This window comes from Macrobrachium rosenbergii, chromosome 6 (genome assembly GCF_040412425.1).
Source record: "Macrobrachium rosenbergii isolate ZJJX-2024 chromosome 6, ASM4041242v1, whole genome shotgun sequence".
Taxonomy (NCBI): domain Eukaryota; kingdom Metazoa; phylum Arthropoda; class Malacostraca; order Decapoda; family Palaemonidae; genus Macrobrachium; species Macrobrachium rosenbergii.
In genome coordinates this window covers 14492195-14508964 of record NC_089746.1, presented here as the reverse complement: position 1 = coordinate 14508964, position 16770 = coordinate 14492195, and the positions used below count along the sequence as shown (strand labels likewise).

General features: G+C 35.5%; 2 protein-coding genes across 4 annotated transcripts in view; both read right to left on the bottom strand.

The window, feature by feature from the left end:
- The window catches only part of LOC136839211 (beta-1,3-galactosyltransferase 5-like), a 55023-nt gene extending 53193 nt beyond the window's left edge, over positions 1–1830 (bottom strand). For both annotated transcript variants that reach the window (XM_067104948.1, XM_067104946.1), the window contains exon 1: positions 1680–1830. The gene's annotated coding sequence lies outside the window, so the exon portion shown is untranslated. The remainder of the gene's footprint in view (positions 1–1679) is intronic.
- A 2977-nt stretch (positions 1831–4807) lies between these two features.
- LOC136839208 (organic cation transporter protein-like) overlaps positions 4808–16770 on the bottom strand; it is a 23967-nt gene continuing 12004 nt past the window's right edge. The window contains exons 2-12 of one of the 2 annotated variants that reach the window (XM_067104944.1): positions 16218–16334; positions 11386–11518; positions 11039–11228; positions 10526–10629; positions 9662–9813; positions 8895–9063; positions 8150–8297; positions 7349–7539; positions 6833–6993; positions 6318–6502; positions 4808–5965 (exon numbers count right to left, since the gene is read on the bottom strand). In XM_067104944.1, the coding sequence (XP_066961045.1) occupies positions 5735–5965; positions 6318–6502; positions 6833–6993; positions 7349–7539; positions 8150–8297; positions 8895–9063; positions 9662–9813; positions 10526–10629; positions 11039–11228; positions 11386–11518; positions 16218–16302 (1749 nt within the window). In that variant the 5' untranslated portion in view covers positions 16303–16334 and the 3' untranslated portion in view covers positions 4808–5734. Of the gene's footprint in view, positions 5966–6317; positions 6503–6832; positions 6994–7348; positions 7540–8149; positions 8298–8894; positions 9064–9661; positions 9814–10525; positions 10630–11038; positions 11229–11385; positions 11519–12775; positions 12914–16217; positions 16335–16770 lie in introns of those variants that run through there. The other variant, XM_067104945.1, reaches the window with a different exon arrangement.

The window sequence follows — 16770 nt, the reverse complement described above, 5'->3', positions numbered from 1 at the left end:
TCAGCTTAAATAATCAAGACACTGAGGAACAGGCTTTATAATTTATATTTTTCTTGGGTAAATCTGAAACAAAAACTTCTTCTCAATACATAACCTTCGCAAATGCCATGAATAAAAATAAGGACTTGAAGGTAAAAATCCCAGCCCCCTCCATTAATCGGGTGTAATTTGGTAGGGGAGGGCACTTATCCCCCAAATGGTTTTTCAAGAAACACTGATCCCCCCCAAGACTTGGTTTGCCTCCTAGCCTCTGAAATATAATAATAATAATAATAATAATAATAATAATAAATAATAATAATAGTATCATGTGGGTGGGTGTGGCACACCTGTTTGCCACTTTATTAACTCAAAACAGCTCTTAGCCTATATGGCTTCAAAATGCTCCAAAATGCACATAAATTTCCAAATATTTCTCGGGGGCTTACAGCGGAGCCCCCTACCCCCAGCTGATAGGGCCTGCTTCACTCACCACCCCACCCATACCATAAGTTCTAAACCTTTGCCCACCCCCCAAGAAAAATCTGAAATGACGCCACTGTGTTTAATTGGCAAAACTTAAAATAAAAGAACGGTAGAACTACACAGTAGCTCCGCGGCGGCGACTGCCTTCCAACTTAACTTTTTCTACAGTTTTTTGGTTGCTAATTATGAATTTACCTTTAATTTTTGGCGCTTGAGTGTAATTTACCTGTAATTAACCCCTGAGGTCCAGCCAACAAGGGGTTTCCATACGCAATCTTCACGGGTACATCTGTTTCGAACGGTTCATATCCCGTCCAGCAAGTGCAATAACTTGTTAACGTACGGGTACCCAACCTTCGCCCCCTCCCGCCCCGGGCCAGTACTAAACACGGCAAAGGGACATTCCACTTGGCCGACAACAAACAGATGCACCGCCAGTATCAGAACCCCTAAAAGTGTAGAAAAAAAAACAGCTGAAAAGGTAGATACAGGCACGGAGCTAATATATAGAATTACCAAAAGAACACTTAAGGTTTCAGCACTATCCATGAACCCACAATTCCGGATGAAAATAACAAAACATATTTGATTGGGTGCTTCACTCACCTTAAGGTCAAATCATAAACAAACAATTATGAAAAATCCAAGTAGGTAACTACATTCGTCAAAAAATAAATAGGTAACAACAATGCCTATCAGAGATAGATTTTAAGCCTAATATGATTTTCATGTGAAGAAGATTCGGGAGAACGCAGCAAAAATCCCTTGGTAATTTTACCGAAGAACCAGCCAGCCATTTAAATTTAAACCAAAACCATTTTGGATTTTAAGTTGGGGAAATGATAAGGTAGTAAAAGACCCTAAAAATACCAACCTAACGTTAGGGTTACTGGTTACAATTTTGCTGCAGGTTATGGAGCTGGTATTTATAAGCTACAAATTGGGTTTTCGTGATGGATGCGAATTAAACACAAATTTTTTGTTTTATGTGATTTTCAAGTAAATTATAAAGCGGAGGTGGCTTAGTGTGTTTTGGACCATTCTAAATACCGAGAACTGGTTTAATTTAATATATTTTTTTATCCCACTAAAGTCCTGTTAGCCTAGGTATAAAGGCTACAGTAGTTTTCACAGCCACTATTGGTCCTAAATGCATTAAAACAAGTAATGTATTATTTTTTCGAAACAGTATGTCGTGGCTTTATGTTTTGGACCAATGTGGAATTAATATTTTTATCCTAAAGTCCTGTTACAAGGTATTACCTCCCAAAAACTTGGTAAACTATTGGTCCTAAATGGTAAAAACGGTTTGTCTTACATGGCTTTATGTACTTAGGGAAGGATCACTCGGCTCGTTGACTTGACTCCCAAAAACTTGGTAACTAGTTAAACGGTTTTTTCAATTGTTCCTTCGGCTCGTTGACTTGACACCTGTTACCGACTGTTATGTTTTTTCAATTGTAAGTCCAGTAAGTAGTATATGCTTTACTCTGAACCTAACGGTAATCGTTTTTCAACAACTTAGTCATTTGTAACAACTTGATCATTTTCATGACTTGTATACCCAGTTGAAATAATAGTTCAACTGAAGAAAAAACAAAAGTTTATTTCAAGATATACAGTAGAACAAGCATAAATATACAAGAGCAATTTGTGCCTAAGCATTTCACAGACACTTTATTACACAGTTAAAGCTCACATATAATTGCATGGTATATAATAATAATAAAAAATAAATGACAAAATAAAAAAAAAAGTTTAAACATATCAATTTACAAAAGTATCATTTAAAATGGTTGCATATAACCAGCTCCTGTGCACAAGTATTAATATCACATGAAAAAAAAATATTTTACATTGTATAATCCATTCTAGGAAGCCTAGACTAATTTCAAAGAAAATAAAATAAACACAAATATGTATAATCACAACTCCTGTATATCCGATTCTCTGGGGTGAATGCAATTTATATATCAAGAAGTTATACATACATCAGTACCCCGAGAATCCGACATCTTATTTATAAATACAAATATTTCCAATACAAAATAATTTCTCATGGATAGTATTCTTAAGTCTTGGACTTTTGTTTAAAGAGGTAAAAATATGTGTTCTTTTGAAATGAAAGGTGTACATCCCTTAATCTTTCTAAAGCCCCCCATTCACGCAACGTAAAATAGCTACGGTTCAGTATAATTGGGCAGTTAATGTAGCGTGAGTCGGTACTTTTTTGGCTTGCGCAGTTGGACGGAACCATAACATAACAATATCCAACGTGTTTGATATTTTCGCGGCTTGTGGCTGTACCATAACGCAGACCATAACCGTGAGTGGGTGTTTTCATCACCTTTGCTCAGTTTTGACTAAAGGAACTCGAGGTCACGTGTTTAGCTGAAAAATATATTAGATCATTTCGTTGATTTGTTGTTTATTTACAGGTGCATATCTCAGAATATGGTGAATAAACTTAATAGAGAATTTTTGACTGAATTTATAGAACTGTATAGAAGTTTTCCGTGTTTGTGGAAAGTCAAAAGCCACGAATATTCAGATAGGAATAAAAAAAATGAGGCTTACGTGGAACTCGTGAAAAAATTCAGAGAGAAAATACCGACACAGGTCTCTGGTATGATGACTCCTAAAGCTTGGGGAGAGATCGAAGTGGAAAACTTTAAGTCTTCATATGATCTACCAGTTGCTAAAAAACGAAGGGTCGCTGTAAGCCTCTCATGGGGTGAAATTGCTTTTCGCATGACGGTATCTTGTCTTTTAATTAATGGAGTCAATAGTGATAACAATTCTAAGTAGGTTTGCTCATCCATTCGCAAGTAATTGAAATAATCGACAGGCTCCAAGCGAAGTTCGTTTAACAATCCTTCATGCGATAAGCTATCCCTCTTCAAAAGCCATGGCTTGCACCATCTTGATTTTTTTTCCCTTTTCTTTGTAATGTAAGTGCCAGCGCTACATTTACTAAATCGTCAGATGAAAAACAATCAGAGAGAGACATCTTTCCAGTTCAAAAGATGAGAAAAACTGAGCCAAAGAATGTAACGTGAGTGGCCTACCCACTCGGGCTTAGGTTTGCGCAGTTAACCATACCATAACCCTACCATTGCTAAAGACTGTTGCGTGAGTGGGCGGCTTAAGAAAGACTAGGAAAGTTTCCATCAAAAGCTTCGTTAAAAGACAATTCTCCTTACAACAGGAAAATTGTAATAATTTCTCACAGTTTTGTGACGTGAGAGTTGATCCACTCATGTTGTCTCATGTCCGGATAAAAGAGAAATGTTAAAAAAAATGTTTGGTGCAAATGGCTGTGCATCCCATCGAGATATGAAAACCAGCAGGATAAGAGTGCTCTCAACTGCAACATTCATATGGTAGGCTACTAATGTTTACCAAATGCTTTACTTATTATTATTATTATTATTATTATTATTATTATTATCATTATTATTATTATTATTATTATTATTATTATTATTATTATTATTCAGAAGATAAACCTATTCATATGGCACAAGCCCACAGAGGCCATTGACTTGAAGTTCAAGCTTCCAAAGAATATGGTGTTCATTAGGAAGAAGTAAGAGGAGGTAGATTTTCATAGAAACTACAATGAAAACGATGAATCGTGACAATAATGATGATTTTCGCGTTAATCATGAGGCATATAATGAAAACTGAAGTACAGGGTAATGATGGTGACGATGCTGACGAAATCAAGAACTATTAAGAGAGTGATAATGAAGGCAATGAGAATGACGGTGAAGAAAAAGATAAGTACAGGGTAATGGCGATGATGATGCTGACGAAAATGACAATGATGAAAATTATTATACAGATAGATAAACAAATAGAGATAGATTAATAAAGTTATGTCAACTATAAAACGTGTTTGGAACACACACACACACACACACACACACATATATATATATATATATATATATATATATATATATATATATATATATATACACATACAATACACCTTATCCAGACACATTTTATAGTTAATATCAGAACATATTGCCATACATAATTTCATATCAAAATAAAACAATTTCACTTCCAGGAAAAATTATGGATACATCTCAAATTTGTCCCATGAGAGAAAGGTTTTAGGAAATGTACAATGATGAATAATATTTGGTAATATTTCCATGGGTTACTCATCAGTAGAGAAGTATATTTTACATAATAACGTTTCAGGGGGACAATGAATTTAGATAACAGATTTATGGACAGTTTATACTGCATATATATATATATATATATATATATATATATATATATATATATATATATATATATATATATATATATATATATATATATATATATACACGTGTCTGAGACATCAGTACAGTTCCTTGCTCAGTTACATAGAAGGAAATTCCATAATAACATGAATTGTCTTTAAGTATCTATATTCAGACAGTAAGATTTGGATAGCCACCTCTAGGTTTATCAGAATGATAAAGCTATCAGTGGCTAGCGAAAGCTTTATGTCTAAATAGATATATTTTACTATGAAATTATATTTTTGTGGAATTTTCTTCCTTCAATGTGTGTGCGTGTGTGTAGACTAGTGACGCCTGCGCCATGTATAAGTTCTGATAACATGTGGAGGCTCAAAAAAAAAACCATCTATAATTTTCTTCACAATAACAGCGCCTGCGCAGTATGTGATAGCTCAGTCTATAAAAACCATTCATTTACAGTTTATCCTACAATATTTTCGTCGTAAAAAGATAAAGTCCGATAAAAGAACAGGAGCCTCATGTTCGTACTTATACACAGCGGATACTGAGCAAGAATCAATGAATTTTGGAAATAGACCTCTTATATCATAAAATACATTCGTTCCTTTAGTTATTTGTTTGAACACTTTCATAGGTAAGACGGTTAAACATATTGTAAAATATATACAGCACAGGATTACTATCACAACTACACACTTTTTCACTCTTAGAGTGAATAATTCATAGGCCACAATGTGAAAAGAAATCATCCCACATTGTGATATCATGTCACAGAGACGTAGAATAAAAAATGTTAACAAAAAAACTGATAATTGCGTTTAGCAATATAAAAATTGGCAATGCATTCCGAACTTGTCTCCTTGAAAAAAAAAAGGTATAAAGAGTAGGCCTATGGTAATTGCTTCTTGTCATTTTCGGTGAGAGGAGTCACTCATTTTCATAAAAGAAGTTATTTTAGCCTTTCATAAAACAATGAAGTCAAAACAGCTCGTCTTACATCAGACAGCATTGGAGGCTCCAGAGTCTGATTTCGCTGAAGGCTGGATGAGGCCCTTGATTTCGATGCTGCCTGCTGACGAGGATCTGCTTCTGTTGTAGATTTTTTCCAGTTCCTCTACAGTGTCTGCTAAAGGCTTGTTGCCAGACTCAGGTATAACCAAGGCGAAGCCACTGCCCAGAGCTGCGCATGCGCCGAACGCCACAGAAGGAGCCCAGTAGTAGGAATTAGCCTGTAGTGAAGATTAAGAACGTATTCGTGAGAACACCATTGGCGCTAAATGATCGGCGTTAAAAGTGAATATTCTTTAAATAGCTACTTATTACTGTAACACAAACCTATACTAAAGATGATTCATAAACATTATCACTTAGCTGATGATCACGTTTCTAATGAACACCATATTCTCTGGAAGCTTGAATTTCAAATCAATGGCCCGTGTGGGCTTGTTCCATATGAATAGGGTTCATCTCCTGAATAATAATAATAATTTTTTAAAAATCCTATGTGAGTGACACCGAATTTCAGAGAGATCATAAGATTTCTTACGATAATCTCAGATAACTAAATGCCGTTTCACTCACCAGAACTTTAATGATGAACGGTGACACAATGGATCCAAGCCTAGCCATCACAGACGACAAACTGAGGCCACGGGACCTTACGCACGTAGGGAACAGTTCTGAAGTCGTCAGGTACAGTATTCCGTAGCTACCTGTGATAAACAGCTTGCCAACGAGAGCCAGAGTAAACACCATCCAGGTGTAGCCTGAAAAAATGTAAAGGTTATTAATCATTAAACGAAATTAGTTTCTGTATGTGCAATTACATTCACTGAGTTACCTGTATGGCTCTAACTGACACTTGAGAATTCTAATCAAACCCGGGTTAAGAGAGTACAACTGGCCGTAGAGACAATGCCCATGTCTCGTTGAAAAGAAAGAAAAACAAGTTTTTAATGAAACTTGCAACAGTCCATAAGCATCTAGTGCTTGTGTCACTAGTTACAATGAGGTCTAAAGTCCACCAAAATAATTTTCCAACTATAACACAGGCCCAGAACTCTAGAATCAGACAAAACACAAACTCTTATCCTTACTCGCAGGTGTGGCTAAAATCATAAGAATGGCAGCTGCGCAGACCGAGAAGTTGAAGGCCAGCACAGACCGTCTGCCAAATCTCGACACCACAGGTGTGAAACCTGTGTATCCCGGTACCTCCATGAGGGAGCTCATGATCATGTACAAGAAGGGGTCGTTTCTGTAAGAGAAAAATTAATTTTATATGAATATCATATTCTTTGGAAGTTTGAATTTCAAGTCAATGGCCCCTGCAGACCCGATCCACATGAAAAGGGTTCATCTCCTGAATAATGATAATAATTCAAGGAAATTTCTTATAATGAAAGAGGGATTAAATAACTGCTCTTTTAAATGTGCAAAATAAGTTTTTTTTTAAATTAAATATCTGACATTGGCAACTGTTGTTTTAAACGAAAGAGATAAGACGGCCCTCAGAGGGGAGAGAGAGAGAGAAAAGCAATTAATTCTTTCTTCATTAGCAATACTGTACTGTTAAAAGAAAACAACCAGCCTTCAGTGCCACTTGAACTTACGTGTAGGTGGTGCCAGAGAGACTCATTCCCCAGTAAGTCAGTCCTACGCAGAACCAGCATCCGAAGAGACCGATCGTAATCCTCCTGAGGGTGGGAGTTCTCACCAGAGCTGTCAGTTCCCTCCACACTTTGGACAAAAAGCCGCGCTGTTCTTCGGCGGTGTATTCCTCAACTCTTAAGGGCTGGTTGTTCTGTCGAATGCAAAGGTAGTTTGGTAAGTTTGCATAATGCTTGGGAATGGACTAGGGGCACAAATTTTGGATTTTATGTCGAATTTGCTAATACTGTTTCTCTAAGGTCATTGGTAATGCAACTTAAGAGGTATTTAGGAAACAGAAACGTCTGATACCAGAAATCATCAGTTGGCAATATATGTCGTACTTCATGGGTATTTAATTTGTTAAGAACACATTTCAAAGCAATACAGTTTATTATCATATATCTGTCACCAGAGGTTTTATCGTTATTTTATCACTGATCTGACAGGTAGGAGAAAATAGTTTGTACTTTATAAGTAACAACAACAGACTCTTACAGGGTCTAAAATAGGTTTCTTTCCATTAAAATTTGCATATAGGAATGTTTAATGCATTTTTTATATAACGAATTTTATGAATGACTTCCACCTAGGTTAAAAAAAATTGAGCTGTAAGAGAGTAAATTTTTAAGGTTTTCAGACGTAATGATTATTTCTAATAACAGGTGCATTTTTCCTTCTCAGAAAGTTACGATAATACATCATCTGCCAATGTTTATAAAAAAAAACCTCTACGGTTCATACTCAGATGAAAGAGCCTGTACCTGTCTCTCGAAGGACTGCAGTAAGTTCATGAGCTCGTCGTGGGGAGGGATGGTGACGCCCTGCCACCTCGCGCCCCTCTTCAGGGTCCTGGCTGCCTCCTTCAGACGTCCCTGGAGTATCAACCAACGAGGAGACTCGTCGAGGAATCTTGGAAAGAAAGGAACAAATAAGAAACTCACGGATAAAGGAAATAGTGTCATTTTTTTTTTAGTTAGGCTCCTGCAAAGGCGTTTTGTTTATAAGAGTCTCAGTCCAGAGTTACGTCTGGATGCGTGGAAATATGTTATTCAAGATACACAATAACCTTTTAGCAATCACAAAAGTCTCCGTTGCTGCAATGAGTCTTGAACTACCTGTACATTCTGTGGCAGATATACTGCTCATTAGCGTGAGAGACTTTCATCTCACAAAACCTGCTACTGGCAACAGCGAACAACTCCAAGCAATTCATTCGTTGAAAAGCCACAAATTGAAGAATGAATATATTAAGAAACCACAAATTGGCGGATAAATATATTCAAAACCACAAAGTTTCGTAACGTCATGCTACCTTTCCAGTGTCTCCACACTGAAGAGGGAGCATGACACTCAGAAGCAGTATGTGATTTTGAATCAATTCGTTCTCCAATTTGTGGTTTTTCAAGTTTTAAAGTTCGATACTGATCTGTTATCATTAATTAAATTGTTCTTCCATACCCTCAACGCAATTCCTTCATTAAAAAAAAAATTAAAAATCGAACTTACGGGATCTGCAACAAGAGGAAGGTGATGGGAACTGTGCAGACCAACTGAAGCGTCCTCCAGTCTCTGATGAAGTAGGCCCAAGTGCCAAACAGCATGCCCGTTATGGCAAAGGGTACCGTTGACAGAAGGCCAATCACCGTGCGGTATTTCTTGGGGGTCACTTCTATGCCTACAGAAGTGAGAGCAGTTAGAACGGTTATTATTATTATTATTATCATTATTATTATTATTATTATTATTATTATTATTATTATTATTATTAGTGAAGGAAAACATCTTAGCTTATCTTAGCGTTTAGAAGTTATACTGGCTACAAAACATTTTATTTGCAACTGCGTAGCTTTCCATTCTTCTTATACTATACTGTAAGTCTATTTAATTTAATCAGTGCAATAAGCCATAAAGATCAGTTCGTTATATATATATATATATATATATATATATATATATATATATATATATATATATATATATATATATATATATATATATATATATATATATATATATATATATATATATATATATATATATATATATATATACAGTACGTCTATATATCTTAATTGAAAATGCATGTATCCAAATGTTTATTCTAAATCTAACTGATAATCAGAAGCAGATTTTAAGAGCAGCAGACTCCCTTACAAATTTTCATTGACAATTTCCAAGGCAATAATGTTCATCAAATATTTCCCGGCTACCTGCTCACTCCACCTTATCTCCTGAAGATAAACCCATTATTCCTTATAAGGGGTAATGCTTACCTTGAATATAGGCCGGGCCAATAATAGAATGGATCATGCCCAAAATGAAGCGGCCTGCTAGGACTAGGGAATAGAGAGGGACAAGAGCTGAAGACGTCGCCGTCACAACAAACCCGACGGCAGACGTGATGAGGACCATCCTTCTCCCGTACCTGCGCAAGAAGAAGAAATTGTTCGTGCTCATTTCACTACAGTCTTTTCTGGCGTTTTGTTGATTCTCGGGAAGGTAATTAATGGTTATTAAAGTATTTTTTTCTGTGATTTAAAATCAGCAAGGGTGAACGTTGATCGAGTTTGTTGTAAGTGGATAAACGTGGGACGAATAAGTCTTAAAAATGGATTGATTACAAACGTTTCAAAGTTATATATGTGGCCAGCATTATTCATATTAATCGTATAATTAATCTTTTCGAACGAAAGTACATAGGTAGATTGTAACAAGAATAGTATTATAACTAGAATAGACGGAAAGGTGACCAAAAGGTTTTCTATAATTTTCTCTTGTAGATATTTTGACTTTTTATCACTTTCTGTACTTTCTTGACTTTAAAGACTCGTGAGATTATAACAAAAATACAACATACTTCCTATTAAACTTCGAATTAAATGACGTTGCCTTTCATATCTAAGGAAATGACAACACATTTTATGGATTACGAACTTATTCCCATAATAATGTTATTCTTTCCTGATACTTTTTTGAACTCTCTCTCTCTCGAACCTGAAGACTGAACGAGATAAACAATTGCATGTTACGGAATTAAATTTTTAAAATAATTAAAGTTTTTTTTTCATATATAATACACCCACTCTCTCTCTCTCACTCTCTCTCTCTCGTGTACGTAATCATCCCATGACACTTACTTGTCCGACAAGACTCCAAACAGAGGCTCTCCAACAGCAATTCCAAAGAAGTAGAAGCTCTGGAAGAACGGGCTCATGCTGGCTCGGTCGCAAACCAGATCCCACTGCAAAGGTACACATTGGTCATCACCACTTGTAAACAAACCCTTCTTCTTCTCCTCCCTTTTTTCGTGTATCTTTGGTCATGTTTTGAATCAGTATCTTAAAGTCATCACTATCTGTTCTGCTTCTCTTGAAAGATATGTTGCTATTCCTCTTTTCCGGGTGATTTATAGATTTATAAGGATTCCTCAATAAATGTGGGTCCCCAGATTCATTTCGAGGAAATTATATTTGATTGAAATTTACTACGATACCCCAAATACGAAAAACTAAAATGTTCCCTAGCCTTACTCCACGCAAATGTAACAAAATAACTAACGTGAATTTAAAACTAAATGCTAGACGCACTGAACAAGCTAATATGAACCTCCAAAACACCTCATTTTATAATTGAATGCTTTATTTGCATACCTCCATGGTAACTGTACTGTTGAAGGTAGAAGTATCATAGTCCCACTCGCTACAAGAACGAGTTTCCAAATTGGAAGCTTCTTCCGGTGTTGTCATGAAAGCGGGACTCCACTCTTGGTTGGCTACTTGTTCGTAGTCTCTCACGAACGCCCGACACTGTGATCTTTGTAACTGCCCACCTCGATCTTCCCTATAATATCAATTTTGCAATCAAAACCAAGATTCATATCGACTTTCTAAGAGAAGAAGAGAACAAAACAATTATTAGTTGAGACTACGATTGGTGTGCATAATCTTTCAATGAATGAGGTAATAATTTTAAAGAGAGTTAGGTGAAATACGCTTACCAGGGAATCGAATAGTTTAGCTTCTGTTCCTCAGTCCAAGACGAATTCTGCAGTTCTGGGACGTGGCACCAGTGGTCTACTTTTGGGTTATAGAACGCGCCTCCCATGGAGAAATATGGGATTTGCAACGCCCCTGAGAAAGAAATATTCATACATTTAAGAGCTAAGTAATAGCCTTTATATGTGTGTGTATCTATGTATATATATGTATACATTATGTACTGTACAGATAGATACACATATGTACAAATATATATATATATATATCTATCTATCTATTTATCTATCTATATATATATATATATATATATATATATATATAGGCTATACATATATCTATATCTATCTATCTATCTATCTATCTATATATATATATATATATGTGTGTGTGTGTGTGTGTGTGTGTGTGTGTGTGTGTGTGTGTGTGTTAACAAATAAAATGTCTAAATTTGGTCAAATTTAGCTCCAAGGATCCGTAGATTTACACACAAAGCCTTTTTTTTTTTTACATTATTTGCTTCTAGGAGGTTAAGAAACAAAATTAACGTAAGAAAACCAGTGTTTCGTCTATTCATCAGCCATGAACGCTGATGCGCATAAAATAAAGTTAGTCAGGGATATACTTAAATGAAAGAATAAATATGTATTCTGAGCACCTTCTTGCAAAGCAAGCTTTGGCTCAATCTTTAAATATGTACCCTAACTTCTTGTTTCTCTTGACATTTGAATTTTACTGGCAAGAATTCTTGATAGAAAACTGTGGCCCCATGACAGCCTTATCTGATTAATCGGTGTTACAGTTGGCAGTGCGCCTAGTGACGCGGACGTTGACTTTTAAAGAAAACGGAAGCCATCAGCTTCTATTTTACCGGCAGATCTTCACATTTGAATGCCCACTCAGGATAATCAAGTTCTCCATCTTTAGTTGATATTGACTGAAATTCACTTTTTTCCCATGAAGCTTGGTTTCTGAGGGCTTCAGGTGTATGCTGTAGGCCACAAGGATATGAAAATGGATTTTATTAACCACCTATTTATCATTGTTTAACAGAAGAGTTTTACCAGACATGAAAACACTGTTTGAATTGTATCGGCCAAGGTTGTATTTGGTCTCATGCTGTTTATGTTTAAAAATTTAACTTATCTTCTTTCATTAGATGATGAGTTAACTGAACAAGAGGGAAAGGCGATTAGTCTAATGCATGCAACCCTAACCAATGCAATTTCACTAAAGAATGATTTCAAAATTTCAAACGATATTTCGACATCTCTCATACGTGTTACATTGTACGTGGCAGATGACACACTTATCTATATAAGTGTGATTATGCATATATCACACTAAAATTAAACGGAACAAAATGAAACACAATAATGTAAAATGCTTTACCCATGAAAATGGCTTTCCCATACGAACTATTTACGAGGGGATGAGACAAAGTCGAGTAGGCGTATTTTTTGCATCGACGCTTTCAAGGTCGTCTCAGAAGCCAGAGCCAACAGTGTGAGTGTTGTTCCGTGTTTCTAGCTGTCGGAGGTCCTTATTACGTTGAGTGAAAGATTTGGTACTTCAAACGTCAAATGACCGCTCGCGCACAAATTTCTTATTAAGGAAATTGACGGCTTTTGAAGTTTAGTCTTAGGAACGATTACCAACGCGCCAGAAGACAATTTCTTAAAACAGAGATGAAAATAGATTAGGGTACCGAGGTTGTTGAAACTGGTTGGAATGGCGGTAATAAGAACTGCAATTAGACCTAAATTACCTGATATTACTAAGTAAAGAGAGAATTCTGGTCAGGTTACAAAAATGAACGACATAGGCTCACCGTCTACAATATCGCCTTGGTTCATTTAAGATTCACAGACTAATTGACGCAGATGGATTAAAGAGATTCGAAGACGATATTAAAGAGATGTGAAAATGAGAAATCCAGCAACATGAAACTTAACGGAACAGAAATTACATAAGATATGTCCTTAGGAAGTCTCCGTGGCCATAAGGTAAGAAAAGGGTAAATATGTGCAACAACAAGAGCGAACCGTGAACCATATCATTGGGGAGACAGAGTTCAAATGAGCGACTAAGTTTACCAGACTTTAAAAGTAGATAAAAATAATATACAGCTTATAAATATGATGAATTTTCTTTAGTTTGAACTGAGCGGAAAGCTGGATACTTTTACAGAATATTTCCATTAGTTTTTGAAAGATTTTCACTAGGTCATGAGTCCTTTACGGCTAAATCTTATTCTTGTCTTCAGCCTAATTATTTCTGTTTAATGACTGCTTTGAATATTAATGTCTTTACTTAGGAGACAGGTATGGCACTACCTTTGTATGGAAGTTCCTAACGTTTATATTTCTTTGAGACCATCGAATTTTCTTAAATTAGGTGACCTGTCAACAACCGAACTGTTTTTGCTCTCCTCGGCTCTTTCAATGTGTGAAAGTAATGTAGCATTTATTAAGTAATAAGTTCACCGTTATACAGCATTAGAGAGAGAGAGAGAGAGTTACTAATTTTTAAAAAATTTGTTAAATGCATCACCTATTAGTTACTATTATGTTTACCATCGGAAATGGAAATTCTCACGACACAGCATCAAAGAGAGACAGAGAAAGAGAGTTGTTATTTTTGGATTTTTGTTAAATGTATCACGTATTAGCCACTGCCAAGTTTGCCGTTCAAATGAAAATTTTTATGATACAGCATCAAAGAGAGAGAGAGAGAGAGAGAGAGAGAGAGAGAGAGAGAGAGAGAGAGAGAGAGAGAGAGAGAGCTGTTAATGTGTAATCATTTATTAAATGTTTGCCTTTCGAACGAAAATCTTGATGATGCAGCATCAAAGAGAGTCAGACAGACAGACAGAGAGAGAGAAAGAGAGAGAATATTGTCGCAGTAGCTAGAAAAAACGAGAATAATACTATTACTTTCCGCAGAAAAGTAAAAATAAAACTATTAGGTGCTAAAGCGGAAGACTTCAGACCATCAACTGCACAAAGAAGTAACTTGATCTTTTCAATCTCATTAAAGAAACCCGAAAAATCCAAGCACGGGAACTATGCCTTTGGCAACAGAGCCAATTAAAAGACTCTCTCTCTCTCTCTCTCTCTCTCTCTCTCTCTCTCTCTCTCTCTCTCTCTCTCTTGCACTTTCATTTGGCTCTAGCCAAAATGGAGACAAAGTAAGAAATCTGTGTCTGACATTCAAGTGTTTTGTTTACTTTGGAGTAAAAGTTTCAAGATGCCACGAAAGATACTCTTTTAACAGCCCACAATATTCTCAAGAAATACTAAGAAAATAAAAAATTTTCTTTTTTTAAATTTTGGCAATCACAGGGCCCTTAGACCCTCCCCTGTAATCTAATTTCAATAAGAATTAATATCCTTTGCGTCTTAACTATCCAGCATCTTTTAATCTCATTTTGTACTCCGGTAGATCCTAATCATTAGTTACGGGGACATTCCGTCTTAATGGGTGGTTATGTAAGAGGTTTCTGGTTGGCAGAAACCGAAAGTTTTGGATAGCAGCCACTCAGAGCTAAAGATATCCTGGGATACCTCACTGTTTCTGGGTTCATTGGTTGATGGTGTCAGTACGTTAAATTAATGAACAAAACTCGTCGACAATTTTTAGGCCTATACTAAAATCTGCCTTTGAAGGAAGATTTAATTCACTTACTACTCTGCTGTTAATGAATATTTATGAATGAGACATCTGATTGGGTGGGAGCAAACAGAATACATCTTTTGTGAATTGGCTGAATAGTCGATATATAGCAAACAGAATACAGATATATATATCAACAAATAAGTATAATATATATATATAAAATATTTATCACATCATGATTCATATACAATCAGAAAGCTACAAACGTCCTTTAATATCCAATTCACTCTGCCTCGAAATAATATATTTTCATATATGTTACCGAAGGGGAATTTTAGTTGACCGTCCCGTGGTCAGACCAGCGACGGAAGGAATCAGGACTACAGTAGCGCAGTCGGCCACAAGAGTTGATGGGAGATGTTATTCACTTATACCTCTCTTGTGGCCGATAGTGCGTCACTGTAGTCCTGATTCCTCGTCCGTATATATATATATATATCAATAAAAATATATATATATGAAAATATATTATATATATGATATTAGGACGTTTGTATGATTATATATATATATATATATATATATTATATATATATATATATATACATGTGTATATATATATATACATATGTATATATATAATATATATAATATCTATATTTATATCAAACGAACAGACAAAGCGCAGCATATAAAAAAGATGAAATACATAATAGGCCTAATCTGACTACAAAAAATACCAGCATAAGAAATCAAGTCAACAGATAACGATAATTAGAAATAAATCAGAAAAAAACGACTAAGAGGGAGAAATAGAATATGCAGAAATTATCAGGCAAAAATAATACTTTACAGGAGACAATGGCATAAGCATGAAAGTAGGTTAGTAGTTGATATAAAACGAAAACGTGCAGTTTACTAGTCATATCCAATAAAGCTACGTGTTTTCATAACCACAGCGACCTTGCAATTTCTCCATTTCCTAATATTTTTGGGGTTATGCTTCCCACTGAAAACCTTGGCATATAAAAGGAAATGAATGAAACAATTCTCCTGGATAAAGTACAGAGGTTTCGTGATTAGCCTAAAGAAAGCATTCCATTAATACATTTCATCTAGCTATTCAAGGCTTTCAGTGAGAAACAAGTCATAAATAATAGGAAGTCGAGGGATTTATAGGTCACTGTGGCTATTACAAAAGTAAAGCAAGACTCACACAAAATGTAAGAACTGAACATGAACAGCGTCCATCGCCCCACTCCGATTGTGTCTAGCAGATCATCGAATGTTTTGAACTCCATCTTCTTCTGGTTGTGGAGGGATTCTTGGACACCTGAGTAGGAAGAATTTGAAATGCAAGTTAATATTCACGTGTTTTACAGTTCATATATTATGGTAAGGTTAATTCACACTTGATATGGTTTAAATGACCGCACATAAATTACTGCTGAACCACTGCTAGTACTACAACACACGCGCACACATTAGATATATATATATATATATATATATATATATATATATATATATATATATATATATATATATATATATCAATATATAATCTTTTATCTCAAATCCTAAAATTCTTAGATGATTTTTAAATTCCAGAAGCCTCTTTACAGACCAACAAACATTTGTTGAATCTGACGGATCACTTAACATTTCGTATTGGTAAACTAGAAGTATCAAAAGTATATTTCGCACCCTTTACCATTAATAAAAGGTGCCTCATAGTTTAACTCTGAAAAAAGAAATATTCGTAACAT